Consider the following 19,984-nt stretch of genomic DNA (forward strand, 5'->3'; position numbering starts at 1 on the left):
GAACCAAAATAATTTTTCCAGGGAATTATATTTGATCATTTTAATTTTTTACATAAAACTGTGAATTTTAAAAGGGGTTTAATGTAGCTGAATTATTTAGTGGCTTTGAATTTTTGACTACTGAAACTAAATTAGGAATACATAAAATCTCCTAGTGGTTAAATCAGAAAGTCATATAGATTAAACTTTGCTGAAGCTTACATTTTCCAAACATAATGATCATTAGAGATATAAACTTCTATTTAATCATGTAATTATTTACTTTCATACAGTTATATTTTTGTGCTCAATTCATATGCTAAATAATTGTAGCCATAATGGGATATTGAGAATTGACTTACTTATCTCCAACTAATCAAAGTGATTTTAGGACATTAACAAATAATTCTTAAAATCTAAACACCAGTGGCAACCGACTATAGGAAATAATATGAGACAAATGCACACAGGATTTTCATTTTATTATTTTCATGCAGACTTATTTAATCTGCACTTTAAATTTATACATTGTGTATATTTTTCTTACTGTAGATGACAAATTACTTTTTTTGTCATTTTAGAATTATATAACCTTAAAATTACTAGAAAATATGACTTCTAACAATAATTATAGTGGGAAAAATCATTGAAATCAAAGATAGTATTGGATTTTAATTACAGATTGCTACGTGCCAAGACTTCTATTTACACATCTATAAAATGGGAGTATTTGATCAGATTGTTCATGTTTCCATTTGTTCTAAAACTTACCACAATGTTAGAAGCACATCAGCATTTTTCTCTTCTCTCAAAAAATGCTTTGTCATTATGTTTTAATTGTCATCTCTTAAATTGCAATTTATTTTACTGAATGGATATTTACTGAGCATGCCCTATGGGTCATTATTATATTATGTGCATGGGAAACATCAGTGAACAAAACACACATTTTTCCCTTCTCTTGGCAAGTGAAATTGTTAAAGCCCATGTAGTAGTCCAAGAAGGTAGAACCTGTCATGACAGCCCAGGGATCACCAGGTGCTGCTAATCTGTTCTAGTTTGCCTTACCATTTCCTTCCACAGTGTCTGTTTCTACTCTCCTAGACATCAGGGTTTCTGATCTCAATCTGGCAAACTCCCTTAACAGAGATTTGTAAGGTATAAAGGGGGAAAATGTCTTATCAAGAAACTGTCACTAACATGACAGTTGCAGTCTTTTCAAGGCATCTCTGTTGTCCAAACCATGCAGCTAGGAGTGATCCATTCCTTCAAAATTGTTTTGTTTTTGAGAGAGAGAGAGAGAGAGAGAGAGAGAGAGAAAGAAAGAAAGAGAGAGAGAAAGAGCAAGAATGAGTGAGCAGGCAGCAGGAAGGGGCAGAGGGAAAGAGACTCTTAAGCAGGCTCCACACCCAGCACAGAGCCCAACACAGGAGTCGATCTCACGACCCCGAGATCATGACCTGAGCTGAAATGAAGACTTGGGTGTTTAACAGACTGAGCCACCCAGGGGCCCCTCAAAATCTTAATATTAATTTTTCCCTCTTTATCACCACTCTAATGGAGATAGACTGAATTTCAAAATACAGGGAAAGAGCTACTGAGCTTTAGGAATTTCAAATTAGCATTAACAGTTAACTTTTTGATTCCTATTATTAAACTTTTATCTCATTTCTGCCATTATTCTAAAAATGTCTGCTTCCTGTTACTTGAATTTAAAATGTTTTCCTTTACCTTTTAAAACTTTGGACTACTTTTTAACTGTATTCATTCTTTCCTGCTGTACCTGCAGTCTAGAAGCATGCTCATAAGGTGAGAGCCTACAGGACAGCTTTCCTTGCTTCCAGCTGTGCTTGCAGCTAATCAGAATTGATGCCATCCTAGATACTTCTGGAAGTTCTCCTATTCTTTCTCTTCCTAATGCCATGAAAATCTGATCTGGGGTACCTAAGAGATTGTCAGGTTTATAGTCTTCCCCAAATGCATGCAACATTTAATCGTTTCAAAATGTTTCTTATACCACCCAGTATCTTTTGGGAGGCTATGCGTTCTAACACCTATGGTTTTGAACATGTGACTATAGAATTTTGAGCAGGAGTAAAACCTAAATGAAAGATTCTGTTTTGGAAAGTTCACTTCTATGACATTGTTGGCCTATCAAAAGGACAGTGACAAACTCCTGATACTCATTCATTAAGAAGACACAGAAAATCTAGGGTCAGGCTCATGGCATTAGTTTTGCATGGAAGCATGTTAACAGAAAAATGTCAACATAAACCTTTTCATTATGCCTATTATAAGAATATTTTTCAATTTATTTCTTTATACATGAAAGACACAGAGAGAGGCAGAGATATAGGCAGGGGGAGAAGCAGGACCATACCCCGACTGAAGGCAGATGCTTGACCGCTGAGCCACCCGGGCGTCTCTTATAAGAATATTAACAAAAGTGCTATCTCATTTATGACCCTAATTTTTCTTCTATATCTAATTTGAGAAAAAAGTTATCACTAGTACATTAAAACTATTTCATTAAATTTTTAATAGTTCTAACACTTTGAATCTCTGAAATGTTGGCTTCCATTTCAGTTATACAAGATGAATAAATAAACTTTATAGATCTGTTGTACAATTTTTGCCTATACCTAACAATACAATATTGTACACTTTAAAAATGTTAACTGGGTAGATCTCATGTTAATTATTCTTTAGCACAGTAAAAAAAAAAAAAGTATGTCTACTTTTTAGTTTGTCCAATAGGAAGCTTGGTGCTAAATTTTTTTAAAGATTTTATTTGTTCACTTACTTGACAGAGAGAGACAGAGAGAGAGAGGGAGGGAGAGAAAGCTCACATTGCAGGAGGAGCACAGGAGAAGGGAGAGGGAAAGGTAAAGAATCTCAAGCAAACTGTGCTGAGCGTGGAGTCCCACACAGGGCTTGGTTTCAGGACCTTGAGATCATGACCCTGAGATCATGACCTGAGCTGAAATCAAGAGTCAGATGCTTAAGATGCTTAGCCCACTGAGCCACCCAAGCACCCAAGCTTGGTGTCAAATTTTAAGGCTTTTTTTTCTCCTCTGCCTATTCTATTATCCATGGGATATTGTAAGCATATTTCTGTGTATGGTTTCCTACTATGATTTTCCCTTTCTCTAGTTTTCTAATTTATTTGTGTTTTTTAAGATTTTATTTATTTATTCATGACAGACACACACACACACAGAGAGGCAGAGACAGAGGCAGAGGGAGAAGCAGGCTCCATATAGGAAGCCCGATGTGGGACTTGATCCCGGGTCTCCAGGATCACACCCCCTGGGTCGAAGGCGGCGCTAAACTGCTGGGCCACCGGGGCTGCCCTATTTGTGTTTGATCAGATGAATCATATGCACCTCTTTAAGCCACTATATAAATATTTGGAACTAGATACATAATAAATAAGTATAATTAAAATAGAGTATAAGTAAAGCTCAAAAGATTCAATTGTAGTCAATATACTTGAAGGTATACTCTGAATAAACTAAAGATCAAATGAATACTTCATTAGTAACTAAATTTAATGTATAAGAATATTTTTTTAGACATTCAAATGTTTTATGTATAAATAAATATAATGTTCTTAGATCAACGGAATTGAAAGAAATTCAGTAGAAATAAATGAAACCCTTTAAAAATAAATTGGCACTATATATTCAAATTTTCTCTAAGTCAAAAACATTTGGAATGATAGGCAAATACATTCAATGTATTGCATTTAAATGGATACTTAATTTATTTTTAAAAACCAATCTGACATTTATGCTTTGAAATGGCCGACAAGACTTGAACAGTTGGGAGTCAAGTTCTCCCTCTACCAAGAAAGCATGTGAAATGAGAAAGTACTAAGGAATCATGGGGTTTCATTTATGAGTTTGATTTTTTTCATTTTAAAAAATTATCGTAAGTGTGACCACTTTAGATCTGTAGGTCACATGTTTTTATTATATGATTGTGATTTTTAAAAAAGCTTTCAGCACCTTCCAAGTGAATTTCTTGAACAAAGTATGTAATTTGGATGCAAATGTGTATACTTTTACTTGACCACTAAGGGGTCCTAGAGTATATCATTAGCAGCTTACTGTTTCAAAAGATCTGGAAGGGATGGTAAATTATTATATATATATATATATATATATATATATATATATATATATATATGAAATGCTACTTTTCCATACTTTTTTCCTATTGGATCCTTGGTTTTATGGAAAATACTTTCCAGATAGACCTAAGAAGCTGATACATCTTCAGGTCACTCAAGACTTCTCAGCAATTAGAAACGACAAATACCCACCATTTGCTTCGACGTGGATGGAACTGGAGGGTATTATGCTGAGTGAAATAAGTCAATCGGAGAAGGACAAACAGTGTATGTTCTCATTCATTTGGGGAATATGAATAATAGTGAAAGGGAATATAAAGGAAGGGAAAAGAAATGTTGGGAAATATCAGGAAGGGAGACAGAACATAAAGACTCCTAACTCGGGGAAACGAACTAGGGGTGGTGGAAGGGGAGGAGGGCGGGTGTTGGAGGGGAATGGGTGACGGGCACTGAGGTGGACACTTGACGGGATGAGCAATGGGTGTTTTTCTGTATGTTGGTAAATTGAACACCAATAAAAATTAATTAAAAAAAAAGACTTCTAATATAATAAGGATAATCTAGAAATGTTTAAAAGTTAATTAAATGATAGTATGATATTTTAATGATTTCATAGTGAAGCTAGTGCAAAATATATCTCCTTAGGTGACTTACTCAATGACCTTATGGGGACTGTGGAATCAGAGTTCTTGTGTGGCATACTTTCATAGTTTCACCACATTCAATTGTAATCTATATGTAGAGTTTTTAAAATCCCCTTCATTTTCAGCTCTATTCCGTTGTGCACCATTATGGTAGCATTCTAAATTATATTTATAAAGCTATCCCATTGCTATGAGCTGAAATGAGTCCCTTCAACATTCACGTGATCAAGTCCTAACCCCAGGACTTTAGAATGTGACCAAATTTGGAGAAAGGAAATTTAAGAGACAATTAAGTAAAATAAGGTCATTATAGTGGGTCTTAATCCAATATGGCTGGTTTCTTTATAAGAAGAGAAATTTAAACACAGGCCAGTACAAAGGGACAATCATACAAGACACAAGAAGACCACTATTTACAAGCCAAGGAGAGAGTTCTCAGAACAAACCAACCCCACCAAAACCTTGACATCAGACTCACAGATGCCAAAACAGTGGAAAAATAAATTTCTGCTGTTTAAGCTACCCATATGTGAAAGTTTGTTACAGCCAACCTAGCAAACTAGTATACCCATTAAACTGGATATGAACAATAAAAAATATTTTTAAGGGAAGGGTGTTTTAAGGAAAGGGCGACTGAGAATAAAGCCTAGATTCTTTTCATGACTCTTCTCCATGCACTCCTTGCATGTTTTACTATATTTCATACTCTAATAGATCATTAGTCTTATCTGGGCCTTTTTGTTTGTTTTAGAGTAGTTAATGGTAGAAATTGCCATCATTAGGACACGGGTTTTTATAAGGAGAAACAGATGATGCAGATCTTTGTATACCTTCATTTTTTTTTTAAGATTTGATTGATAGATTGAGAGAGAGAGGGGGAGAGAAAGTGCCAGCACAAGCAAGAGAAGGGGCAGAGGAGAAGAGAGAATATTAAGCAGGCTCCACCCCCCAGAGTGGAGCACCACATGGGGCTCTATCCCAGCACCCTGAGATGATGATTTGAGCCAAAACCAAAAGTTGGAGGTTCAACTGAGAGAGCTACCCAGGTGCCCCAGTATTTTCTACCTTTATCTTATGATGTAAAATATAGGGGTGATACTGATGTGGCCAAAGCTGCTATGTGTCCCCCAGAATACATTCCCTCTTTCTCAAACAAAATCTACTTATCACTTTAGCAGGACACACTGTCCAGTCAGTTAGGACCCATCTTTCACCATCTTCTCTGGAAACTAAATATGATCATGTGACTAACTTCTAGAAAGTGAAAGATGGGCAAAATAATGCATGGAGCTTTTATAACACATCTTTAAGAGAGCGCTGGTGTCCTCCCTCCACTTCTGGTTTTCCCTTCCTGTTGTGGGCTGGGAGGGAGGTATGGCAGTGAGCAAGTTCTACTCTATGCATAAATACAAATACCCCGAGGACTGCAGAGCAGTGAAATGAAAAGGACCTCCCTCTTGTGAGAATTTCATGGAGCAAAACACCTTCCCCTATCCAAAACCATCTGCCTTACATGAGATAGAAATAAACCTCTAACTTCTTGGAGCCATGGTATTTTTTTGCTTATTTCTTACAGTAGCTACCCTGCATCTAAGTATATGATTTCCACTGGTTCAAACTAAATTATCACACACAAAAAATAAAATAATTGTTTGGGTAATAATGAAAAAAAGGCCATTGTAATTTTTAGCCTATACCCTCTGTATTTGCTACTATAATGCCACAATATATATGATTCTGAGCTAATAAATGCAATTCAATATCTTATCTCTACCACCGATCTATTCTGAGTGGGAAGAAGAAGAAATTACTTGAAAAATACTTATGTAACAACATTTTACATCTACCTGTTCCCTGAATTTATATAGAGGAAATCAGTTTTCAGTTTTGGTGGAATTGTATGATTATAAGTTTTTACATAATGCAATTAAAATTTCCCACCTTTCGATAATCTAAATAGCCTTGTTGAATTAAAAGTAAAACACAGATCTCTTTAACATCTCACTAATACAGGCAAGTGTTAGCCAATTAAAAAAAACCCAAGGGGATAGAGTATGGTTATGATATTTTTTAAAAATGCCGAATGGTTCAGGCAAAGTTTAAGGTGAAAACACAGTATTAATATTGGCAGTTCCCTTTATATCAACAGACTTTCAAGTAGTCTAGTAATGAATCAACTGAAAAAAATAAGTTATGAGTACCCTGACCTTACATTTTTAGGGGAGCAATAATATCTGACTGGCTGTCAAGAGATAGAGTAAGAATTTACCAGCTAGGATTAAAGGAAACCCTGTGCCTTTTGGTGGTGGAAATGATAGCAGCCACATAGCCCCCTTGAGATTTTTTTTTTCAATTGTGACATCAGTAATCTGTTGATCTTGCGAGTCCTCTCCAGCCCAACTGTCTGTAGTCTCTACATCCCTGCTCTGGTCATGGTGGTGGGGTCCTTCTAAGCAGTCTGTCTGAGGCAATTTAGGGAATGCTGAATCTCATCTTTGGAATTCACTTTCTGACTAATGATGAAGGTACTTCTAAGGACTTACTCATAACCTACCTAATTCTAAGCAAGCTTTGGGGAGATTCTTGTTAAAGCTGTCCACCAGCTTTACCATGACTCAGAAATACACAGAGTTAAAATCCTGATGAATTTTTGAGGAAAGAGAATGTGAAGATAATACTTATATTTCTACCACTGTTGCACATTAAGAGGCCCTTATACTTTCACATTACTGTGTGTTTCTTTGTGTGTTAAAAATAACCTTCAGTGATAAAGGTTTTACCTTTCCCCAGGCAACTTCAGAATCCAAATTACTAGGCATTCCTTCGACTGCCGATCTCTTCGTCAGTTCCATATCTGTAGCTGCCAGCCATTCTGTCAGGGCATTCATTTCCTTTCGCATCTTACGGGACAATTTCAAGCATTTTTCCAACTGTTGCTTTCTTTCTGTCACCTGAAAAGAATGATGATAAAATGCAATTTAGTTTACTCTTTCAATTCAGGTTTAGTTACAGCCACTTAATAGGAACTTTAATATTTCTGTCATTTCACAACAACCTTTTTCTGGGAACTTGGGTGGCTCAGTCAGTTAAGTGTCTGCTTTTGACTCAGGTCATGAGCCCAGGCCAGGTTCCTCAGATTGAGGGACGTGGGATTGAGCCCAGCATCTGGCTCCCTGCTTATCAGGGAGTCTATTTCCCCCTCTACCTCTTCATTCTGCTCATGTTCTCTTTCTCTCATGCTTGCTCTCTCTCACAAATTAAAAAAAAAATCTTTAAAACAACTTTGTTCTTATTTTTTAAAAATAGTATTTTAGAAAAACCATATAGTCTATTATTGGTGAATAAACAGTCTAGGGAAGATGAGATCCTTTCTCCAAAAGACTGTGTTATGTCAAGTAGGAAAAAAAAAAACAACTGTAATTATTTTCTTCAATACAAATAAAAATAATTAATGGTCAAAATTTTATTTATTTTCATTTTTTTAAGATTTTATTTATTTATTCATGAAAGACAGAGAGGGAGAGGCAGAGATATAGGTAGAGGGATAAACAGGCTCCCTATAGGGAGCCTGATGCAGGACTCGATCCCAGGACCCCAGGATCAACACCTAAGCCAAAGGCAGATGCTCAATCACTGAGCCATCCAGGTGCCCCTATGTTCAAAATTTTAAAATATACTGATTGATGTAAGTCAAACCAAATAAATTACACATTTCTCTTTTTATTTTAGATTTTATTTGTTTATTCATAAGAGACACAGAGACATAGGCAGAGGGAGAAGCCAGTTCCCCGCTGGGAGCCCAATGTGGGACTGGATCCCAGGACCCTGGATCACGCCCTGAGCCAAAGGCAGACTCTCAACTACTGAGCCACCAGGCATCCCATTATAACACGTTTCTTTTAGAAAAGTTTCAGTCATCTGTCACATGGATGGACAAAGTTTATAATCCTCTATAGACAAATGAGGATTGCTCTTGCTTGTAAGGAATAAAAATGCAGAAAGAATATAGTTTCTCTCAAGTGGCAAAATTATTTCTGTAATACTTAAAATAGTCAATTTTACTGTCATTGCATCTGTAAAGTGTCTTACTTCTGCAGAAAAACAACAAAAATAGTAAGTCACTTCCCCTTTAAACATATTTTGCCATCCAATGAGGGGAAAAAAAAAACAAATTCCAAAATACAAGTTTCACCCTTATTAATAGAGAAAATCATGACCTGATTTTGTATTCCAGCTCTCAGTGTTTAGAACTAAAACCCTCAAAATTAAATTCTTACACATTCTCACAGGGAGAATTAACAAACTTGTACTTCTCCACAAACATTGTGTTTAGGGTTTAGGCTGGCTGGTTTAATAAAAAGCCCAGAAACTCTTCTGATCGATCTGTCTATACACACACAATCACACATAGACACACAGATGAATATATATGAATGTATAAGAATCCAGCCATAAGAATGAAAAATGCCAAAGTAAGCATGTCTCCAAAAAATTTAAAATGCTACAATCAAAATAAACATACTGGAACTTTGACACAAATTCCAAGTACTCCACAAAATGTATTAGTTTCTTTAACAGGGTATCTGTATATTTTTTAAAAAATGTTTAGTTGCTGAGGCTGCAAATTCAATTTTTTTTTCCTTTTTACACATTTGCCTCTTCAGGGAAGTAAAAGTATCTGCCCTTTCACCTGCAAGGATTTGATTTGTGTATGGGAGAAAAAAAACAGACCTTACAGTGTGTTTCTATGCATGGTTATTTTTTTCTACGCACTATTGGTAGCAAAAGAAATACAGATTCAATATTTTAAAGAAATCCTATCTTCCCAGAGCTAATGCATTATTGATTTTTATTTATTCTATTTTGTTTATATCCAGTTTATATAGGTTTTAATAAAACAGGAGACACTGCCACCTTAAGGAAAATTGAGTTTTACACTTGTGTGTGTGTGTTTGGAAAAGGGACACATTTCAAAGAGTGCCACCTGCAGTACAATGCCTCAGCAGTCCCTGGTTCATGGGTAAATGCATGTGTGGTTGACAGAACTACTGCTATTTATGGATATTTCCCTAAAAATCAAAGCACAAAGAAGCCATAGAAGAAACGCTTCAAGTTTTATTCATTGAACCATTAAGCTAAGTTGATTATAATAAACAAATAAAAATATGTCCTGTAAGAAAAGTGCTATGGACTGAACTACATCCCCCCAAAATTAATACACTGAAGCCCAAAAATCAATGTGACTGCACCTGGATATAGGATCTTTAGGAAGTAATTAAGGTTAAATGGGATCATAAAGGTAAGACCCCAATCTGACAGGATTGTGGCCTTATTAGAAGAGGAAGAAAGATCTCCCCCCCTCTCCCTCTCTCTATCACCTCACACCCCACTTCCTCCCTCCTTCTTCTCTCACCCTCCCGGTCCACCAGGAAAGATCACAAAGAAGATGTGGCTTCTGTAAGCCAGGAAAAGAAGCCTCACTAGGCTGACACCTGGATGATGAACTTTCCAGCCTCCAGACTGTGAGAAATAAACGTGTGTTGTTTAAGCCACCCAGTCTGTGGTGTTTTGTTATGGCGGCCTGAGCTGACTCAGAGAAAAGTAACATACGTTGAACAGAGAGGCAAGTGCAACCATATAAATTCTGAAGATGATTAAACTAGAAGTGTTTTTGTCTTTTTTTACAGAAAAATAATAATATATTAAGATGGCCTTTGTTTTGTTTGGTTTTGTCAAATAGAACCACTGTTGTTCAAGGTGCTCCAAAGATTTAAGTGTATACAGCTTTTTCTTAGAGAAGGAATACTTGACTCACAGCATTTTTATAAAAGGATATTTATATATTCCTTTTATTACTAATGGTTCTAAATCTTTATTTCAAAAATAAATTCTTGCCCTACATTTATGCTATATTCTCTCAGGCTATTAAAACTAAGTATGATTTCTTAGTCATCTTTCACTTTGCTTTAATGTTATTATTAAATGCCAAATGGCTAAGGAAACATCAACTTTCAAATATGCATTTTCAGGGTTAAATAGGGCTTTGCATAATAGTTAATTTGGGGCACTAGTAGTCTTCTGACATCATTTTTTATTGCTTTAAATTCAGTGACTACTTTATGTAAAATCTACTCTTGCAAAGGCAAAGATTTTGCGCAAATTCTTCAAGGCAAAAGAAAAGAAAAAGGCCCAGACAACATTTTATACTTGAAATAACAAAGAAACCACCTTTTCCCCAAATACACTTTTTATTAATAAAAAACTATCTATCAATACTTTAAAGTCACGGAGATCAAATCATAAATTTTTGAATACAGAGAACAGCTTTCTAAAAATTAACAAACTATAGCATTAGGAGTAATATTAGAGATTATTCAATTGATGTTAAATATAGAATAAATGGCACCTGTCAAAGTCTATAAATACTAGATGAGAAACCAAATGCAGATTCAACTTTCCCCTCTGTGGTTATCTTTAACATAGTGATAAACTTCTCCAGAAGGATTTAAGGGTATTTTATTCCAGAGGTAGCTTGATGGGCTATACAAGCAGGTGAAATGTATTTTATTTCAAGAGTATCCTCATGTTTTACTATTTACTGTGTATCAGTGATCCCTACTTTTTAATCAAATAAGAAGGAAAATATTTTGCCATAACAGGACAGTAAGCTGTCATTCAAAACATATGAAATATAAATGAGAAGGTTTTTAAAATTAAAGACTATCAGCTAATATGAATAGTTATTTCCAGATTTCCATTTTAATATAAAATTCACTTTCTCTCAGTGAAGTGTAAGTTGCAATTAGTAGCTTTAAGACACAACCCTCCATCTACTTCTAGGGCGAAATGTTAAAAATTGTTTCTGCATGGCTACTTCACAAATAAGGGCACAAATTTATATTTGTGTCTGTGGTAAAGTGACAATTTTCTCACTGATGTTGTTATGTTTAATGAAGTTGAGAACCTGAGCCATTAAAATATACTCTGTTCTCCTCACTGATCCCACTAAAGCTCTTTCAGTCAGAATGAAATTAAAATGTACAAATTTTTATTTTTTTCTGCTTTGGCCTTTATTTTGTCTTTCCCCACTAAGCACTAGGAAAGTTAAAGAACCCCTCACTTAAAGGTACTTGCTTAAAGTACTTAAACTCTTATTTATTCATAGATGGCCATAAATGCCAATAATAGATAACTTATTTGCATAAGTTTAAGGAAATAAGCATGAAATTTATTAATAAAATACATTTATTCCCTCAAATATCAGATAATATTTTAAGCTATCATCATTTTTAAAGACATAAATTAGTATTTTATTACTATGTTAATACTTTAAACTTTAGCTGAGCACCAAAAATATTTTAAGGGTTCAGAGTAATATAAAATAATAGCATAGAAAAGGCCAGGTCAGCCCTCGACATTAACAACTCGTGCCTTTTTTTTTAGGATTTTATTTATTTATTCATGAGAGACACAGAGAGAGAGGCAGAGACATAGACAGAAGGAGAAGCAGGCTCCTAACAGGGAGCCCAATGTGGGACTCGATTCCGGACCTGGGATCACGCCCTGAGCCAAAGGCAGACACGCAACCACTGAGCCACCCAGGCGTCCTGACAATTCATGCCTTTATGACTACTTTTTAGAATTACTATCATTATTTTGAACCATCAAAGTTCTAAATCTATAGAAAATATACAGAGAATATTTGATTTAAGGGAAGTGAGATAACTATCCTAGTTAATCCAGAGTTTGGGAAAGGGGAGAGATGTAAACATCTTTAATTAACAGTGAAATGGGTGGGGGGCGCCTCAGTTGGTTAAGCATCTGCCTTTGGCTCAGGTCATGATTCCAGGGTTCTGAGATCCAGCCCTGCATCGGGCTCTCTGCTCAGCAGGTATCTGCTTCTCCCTTTCCCTCTGTTCTTGCTCTCTCTCTCTCTCTCAATAAATAAAATTCTAAAAAAAAAAAAAAATAACAGTGACATGGAATTAATCATTGGACTCTATCAGGACAAAAATACAAAAAAAAAATCATAGACCAATAGGACTTAACTGGCAATCCATTCTACCTTATTAGCCAAATGTGGTGGATTATGCAAGACTTACCACACAGGGAAATAACTTCTATGGAATGTGACAACTCTATTATACCTAATGTGGTCTATGTGGAAAGTGTCAACTTCATTGTATCTAAATATAAGTAAGGGCATTAGATTATAAGAGGCTCCAGCCTTTAAGTCATCACAGTAAATTTATACAATGAAAAGAAGGCAAGTTTAGAACAAAGAAACCCTTTTAGAACTATCCAGTGTGCCAATAAAAATCTTCCTGAGCTGTATACACTTTTTAATGTAGGCTGGAAATAAGATCCTTATTGTGTAATTGTTGTTTCTAAATAAGAACCGTACATGGGAATCCATCTCTCTCTCTGACTATGCATAAATGTATATACTTATCTATGTATTGAGACAAAATGATTAGACTTTCCAAGACATTAATTGTGCATCATCACTGCCTCTTGCTTTGCCATTTCAGAGGAAAGTGGTAAGTAGCCTATGTCTGTGGTCCCAGGGCACACGCACCTTTGCTCCCAGCTCATTATAATGCAATTTCAAAGCCGTAACTCTTTCATCAAGCTCTTTCGGGTTTTCCGTCTGCTTCTTCTGTACAATCTGACGTCCAGTTTTTATTACCATTTCCACTTCAGACTTCACTTCACTCAGACTTTTATACAAGTTCTAAGTTAAAACATAAAACATAATAATAAGCAACAGTATCCAATTTACACTATAATAATTAATAAAAAGAAACAGAGGTAGAGATTACCTTAACTGCCATTCTATGTTTACAGTTTTAAAGCAGTAGCATTTTGCTGCTATAACCAATATCTAGCTTTTGCACTTTCTATTGATGTAATGTTTTTATGTGTGATTACATACACAGATATAGACATGCAGAGTTGGTAATTATTCTCACTAAAGTAAGTAAGTATATAAATCATGAGTATATTTAGTTTTACAATTCAAGTTGATAAAGATTATTCCTAAAAGTTACAGTATTACTGTTTTAAATGTTATATAATACTACTGTGAATTTGGAAAAATTCATTGACTTTTTCATCAGGTATTGAGAGTCTAGTACAGCAGACAGTATTGGATTCACTAGAGAATCAGTGGTGGCCAAGACAGACACATTCACTGCTGTTCTCACACATTTTTGTGGGCATAAAACATCTAAATTTCCAGATCATAAATTCAACATATATTAATTAAATCATATAGAAGGAAGGAAGGTACTTTTAAATATGTTAATTGCATCATATAAATGTATTTTCTTAATGGGGTTGATCAATTAAATATAGTAGACACACAAATATTATTTAAAAACTCATGTCTACCTCAACCCTAAAGAACACATACATTATTTCACAAAAGTACACTGCTTTAACAAAGCCTAATGAAATGTGTCATCACACAAAGGACTTTTCTGGAAAGATATGTGTATGTATAAATGCATGCATGCACACACATGTGCTTATGTGTATATATGTATACAGGCATATATAATAGTTTACACTATACATTGTTGCTTTAATCTGTTCAGTGGTAAGCATTAACAACTACATGTTTTACTTGTACTACACAATAAAGTTACTAGTAGATAATTGCTTTTTCTTTGGAATTTGGACAAAATTTGGGTTTATTTTCTCTTTTCAGTTTAAAATCTATGCCTAGAGGCACCCTGGGTAGCAGTTTAGCACCGCCTTCGGCCATGATCCTGGGGACCCAGAGTTGGGTCCCACGTCAGGCTCCCTGCATGGAGCCTGCTTCTCTCTCTGCCTGTGTCCCTGCCTCTCTGTGTGTCTCTCATGAATAAATAAATAAAATCTTTAAAAATAAATAAGTAAAATCTATTCCTAAAACAACACATTTTTTTGTAAAGGCTTACCAAATATCCTACTTGTTAAAGCTGCATACATAATCTACTTCCATCTTAATCCCTTCTTTGGTGGTTGTTTTGTGTTAATCTTCCTTTACTAATAATTTTGGGTTCCTGTCTTAGCTTTCCAGATGATTTTTTTTACTTCATTTTACTACTTAGAAATTATATATATATATATATATATATATATATATATATATATATAAATCAGTATGTAGAAATACTAAATAAGTAACTGTACAGAGGGAATCAACTCTGTGAATTTTGGAATCAGAGGTATTTCCAAATGATATACTCTTTAAACATTAAAAAAAAGTCAGAGATTTACTCTTATGTCGAAAGTGCGTAGTACAGTTAGCCATTAATACCATATCATTCAGTATGTAGAAAAAATGCTCATCACTGAGGGAGGGAAATATCCTTTGTATTTATTTGCATTCATGTTGAGAAAACTTTTTTTAAGTAAACAAAAATTTCTTGAAGGCAAAGGCAATGACTACAGTGCATGCAATAGGGCATCTTAAGTAATTGAAAAAATATAAAAGTTGTAAAGAAAAGATATCCTTATGGAAAGACTACTGAATTACTCCTGACATTTAAACCAGAACCAGAAACAAACTAGGAAAGTATTTGGAAAATGTTTTCCTGTGATGAGTCAGGGCACAGTCGCAGTTGGTTAAGGAAGGGTGGTTTTCACCTCATACCTACTAATGGACAAGTTTTCTCATGTACCATTAGAGACTTGATCATGGAAGGGAACAGCTCTCCCTTTGGTAATATGTTTAATCATGATGATAGTATACTTGAGTCATTTGCTTTCAATTCTTTTAGCAAAATTTAAGAGGAGATATCTTCTTACAAATCCCTAATGTTGCTCATCTAATATCGGCCAATAATCAGACATTATTATATTCAAATTTTCTTTTTCAGGGTGGGAATTTTTATATAATGATACCACTAAAATGCAGCCTGTATTATGAAGAAATGTCATTGCATAAAAATATTTCAGAACTTTTCATGAAGAAATATATGTATCTATAAAGTTTTTGTTAAAAAGTTACTTTCCCACTCACAATAATATGACTGAAATGCATCTAAAGAGTTTCTTTTAAATTTATGTATGGATTAAATGCATAAGCAATACTTAAAACACAAAGTACTAACTAGATAACCTTTTTTACCTTTAATAATATTCAGTGCCTTTGTTTTATGTGAATTTCTACTCAGCTCATAGTAAACATAGAGTTATAATAATGCCTGTATTAGTCTAATAGATGCCCTCATACTCAGCCTTATGTTATCAGAGGAGTCATGTGACTTGGCCAATTTCCAATAATTGCAACAAAGGATACAGCTCAAAAATCCCATAATCTTCTGGAGATTTATGTTACAGGCTAATCATATGTCTTCCATGCCTTTTTCTTCTGTCTTTGAGGTCTGGTGGCATTGCAGTGTACATCCAGCACTGGTGTCTAATGGAAAGATACTAGGGTTTGGAGAAAGAGCACCTGGATTGGAATCTTGCTTTTGCCCTTCACCAGCTGCTTTGTCTTTAAATTGTCTCAATTAGTCTGTAACCTTGAGAATTAGACGTGACTTGTGTAGATCACTTAGCTTACTTGGTTTTCATTTCTGTAATGGTGTGTATTATTGTAGCTGTTGCTGCTACTGCTGTTTCCAGACCAATATATTGCTTTTTAAAATTCCCATTTAAAATATATATTCAAAGTATGATGAAAATTAAATAAAGGGATTCCCTCTTATATTTTCTATTGTCCTTAGAGAATTACAGATTCTAAAAGACACATATAGAGGATGTATTCAAAAGCCACTATTTCAATAAGTCCTTGTCTCTCAATACAACTGTGCTAACTTTTGTTCTTAATCTTAAAATTACATAGTATAATGATTAGAGTTATGTGAAAAGGATCTTCTATTAGAAAGGAGGATAATCACATACCTCCTTATTTTTTCCTACATACTGTTTAATAAGGAAAGTCAAGGAGTAGCTGTGTATTTGCTTCCAGAAATACATACCACACAATGATTTAACTGTGACTGTACTACTTCCTGTTCCACACTCTTTGTTTCCAACGCAGGCAAATGCATCTTCACTTCATCTAAAATCATTTTACTTTCTTGTAGGCGCTGCTCAAAATTGGCTGGCTTCTGGAATAATCGAAACTTCATGGAAACATCCTGCAATTTTTTCTGTAAAGACAATATAAGCACCCATATAATTTTACATTACAAACAATAAGCAGTCATATTTTTGTTAATAGATTTTTCTTTATTCCTGAAGATATACAAGATTTAAAAAAAGGAAAGCATTTTTTTTCTACTTGTCTAGAACAAAGGATACATACATTTGGGAGAATTCGGTAGTTGTTCTTAATGTGATACTAAATAAAAGGTAATTTATTAACCTATTTTATCCTTAAAATGTATAACCCCCAAAATCTGTATTATTTATGTATCATGTTGTAGTTTTTAAATAATGCCCTTGATCCCAATTTTTCTAATAATCAAATTGTCTAATACAAACTATATTTTAATACCCAATTAAAACAAGTTCCTTAGTTTATGCAAGAACATGTACCTGTGCCACATCAATTTGGGATAGTACCCTTTGGGCAGTCTCCTTTCCCTGGTTATGTTTCTTCATTTCTTCTAAACTGATCTCATGACTTGTCAAATCCGATTGGATTTTCTGTTGGGAGGACAGCATTATTAGTCAGCATGTTCTGCAGGATATTGCAAAGAATAAGTCACTTTCCAAGAAGATGGAATTCAGGAACTCTCTTAAAGCATTATTACAATATAGCCTCCTTTAAAATGACAATAGTTTTGGGTTTCTTTTTTTACTTACCCAAAGTTATCAAAAATGAAATGGCTTATTTCTCTCCTATTTGGGTTATTATGAAAAATAAATTATCCTTTCAAGGCAGGGATAATGCATAGGTATTTCAGATATTTTCAGAAGGAAATACCTGTTTATATCTAATATGAAAGACAGATACTCCCATATCTTTGAATTTACACTCAAATCTGACCAAAAACAAGGTAACAAGGTATCTATCTGTCTGTATATCTATCTATCTATCTATCTATCCATCTCATAGCTAATTGTAACAAGGATAAGATATGAGAAAGTTGCATATGGACAATATTCATAAATAGTGATCTTTACTCAGTCATTCTGTATTATATTTCAGTTAAATTTCAGGGTAATTATGGATTTACAAAAATGAAGTTAAATCCTTTAATTGGCCTTGGTTTTTTGTATGTTAGGTACTTAAGAGCTTCTTAAAGAGACTGATTTTTGAAATTTAAATAAATAGAAAAATTCCTGTATTTTCTACACTGAGGAGACATTTTTGATGGAGTTCTATTCAAAAGTATGTCTCTATTTGACTTGTACACTTCTGAGCCTGCTTCAGGAGTTGGTTAAGCCATGCAGTGTGCAGAGAACAAAAGAATAAATTCATGTATTTCTTTCTTCCATCTTCCAGATCCAGGAAAAATCAGCAAGGTGTCAATTTATTCTAATTTAAATTTTGGTTGCTGTCAGATTATCACAACTAAGTTAGGAAAGAAACTGATTAACCTAGACCAGAGTGCCCATAAAATTTCCATGCAAAACAATTTGTATAATGAATTTTAGTATAACCTAATTTATACCAACTAAAGTCAATTCCAGTATATATTACTAGAAAATAACATCTGTTTGATTAGCAGTAGTTACCACAGAGAACTACAACCCTGCAATGAGTAGTGTGAATTATCGTAAGAAAATGGGTCAAATGGTGAAGGAGTTACTTAGTATACAAGGTTATAAATGTAGAGATATGCCTTCATATTATTCTTTAACATACTGACCCTTACAATTATAAAGACTAACGATAAATTACTTAAGTAATTATAATTCTGGCAAAAAATAAGTAAGAGCAAAGACTAATGCAAATACATACTATTTTTATTTTTAGTATATATATGTATGTGTGTGTATATATATATGTGTGTGTGTGTATATATATATTTTTTCATTGATTGAATTACTCCCTTATATAAGAAAAAGTGGTATATGCTATTCTCCAGAAACCATAGTTTGGGGTTAGGGATCCATGTACGTGCATAATAACATTATTCACCAAGTTATAAACACTAAAGTACCTACAAAATTAATGGGAGTGTGCAGGATAGAGAAATACATAACAAGGAAGTTAACAGATGTCATAAAAGAGGTGATGTTAAACAGAACTCTGAATAATTAGTAGGCATTCCTGGCAGTAGCAGAAGCTTTGTGGGGAGTGGGGGGTATGATCATGACAATTTAATTGGAAAATGCTCATCCCCTCATAAAAGTAGGCCAATAGCAACTGTGTCCCTGCCATATAAACCTACCCATTCCCAAGTCATAGATTATTAAAAGATGGGCAATGCTTGTGCCCAGTTAGGTCCATCAAATTGTCTCTCAGAAGTGATGGGACAAAGTCTGACCAAGTTCTATGGGTGCTGAGAATTGTCACATATGTCAGGAGACTGTGCTTATGAAATTCCCAGTTTACAGTGTCAAGTGAGGAATAGTAAAGATTGATGACTAGAAAGAGAAGATAGAAGTAGATGCAAAAAGAAAGAGAGGTAGAGACAAAAATACTGATTGCTTTCAATCACAGGCTGAAGTAAACGGCACTTTCCAAAGATGGCTGTAACAGCAGTTCCATACTACATGCTCTTCTTACCACTCCCCCATTAAGAGGTAGAGTTTCTTTACCTTTTTAAATCTAGGTTGTCCCTTTGCCTGCCTTGACCAAAAGAAGAGGGCAAAAGTAGTGCTTTGTTAGTTATGGGAGAAGTCCCTAAGAGGACTAGTAGCTTCAACTTCTACCTTTTTGGAACATTCACTCTTAAGACATTCCCTCTTGGAACATATCTGGCATGCTTTGAGAAGCCTAAGCCATGTAAAGAAGTGGTGGGTAAGTGTTTCAGTTAAAGATCCCAAGTGAGCTTTAAGCTTGCAACAAACATCAACTGCTAGATATGACTGGGCCATCTTGGATGTCTAGTCCAGCTGAGCTTACATATCACTGCAGTGCTGCCCAACAACTGCCTACAATCACATGAGAGATCCCAAGAGATGATGATAAATAGCTGGTGCAAGTGGCAAAAAAAGCAGTGTGCACCTGTAAAATTAGTATTTATTTAAGTGTACTCAAATGTTAGAGGGCCCTAATGAGGATGAGGAAAGAACCATGGAAAACAGGAATTTAAAAGATATAGAAAAGAAG

At 34.7% G+C, this 19,984-nt stretch overlaps 1 protein-coding gene across 2 annotated transcripts in view; it reads right to left on the minus strand.

The window, feature by feature from the left end:
• DMD (dystrophin) overlaps positions 1 to 19,984 on the minus strand; it is a 2,426,617-nt gene that overhangs the window by 1,218,537 nt on the left and 1,188,096 nt on the right. For both annotated transcript variants that reach the window (XM_072743155.1, XM_072743156.1), the window contains exons 31-34: positions 17,296 to 17,406; positions 16,734 to 16,907; positions 13,337 to 13,492; positions 7,539 to 7,709 (exon numbers count right to left, since the gene is read on the minus strand). In XM_072743155.1, coding sequence (XP_072599256.1) covers positions 7,539 to 7,709; positions 13,337 to 13,492; positions 16,734 to 16,907; positions 17,296 to 17,406 — 612 coding nt within the window. The remainder of the gene's footprint in view (positions 1 to 7,538; positions 7,710 to 13,336; positions 13,493 to 16,733; positions 16,908 to 17,295; positions 17,407 to 19,984) is intronic.

This window comes from Vulpes vulpes, chromosome X (genome assembly GCF_048418805.1).
Source record: "Vulpes vulpes isolate BD-2025 chromosome X, VulVul3, whole genome shotgun sequence".
NCBI lineage: Eukaryota > Metazoa > Chordata > Mammalia > Carnivora > Canidae > Vulpes > Vulpes vulpes.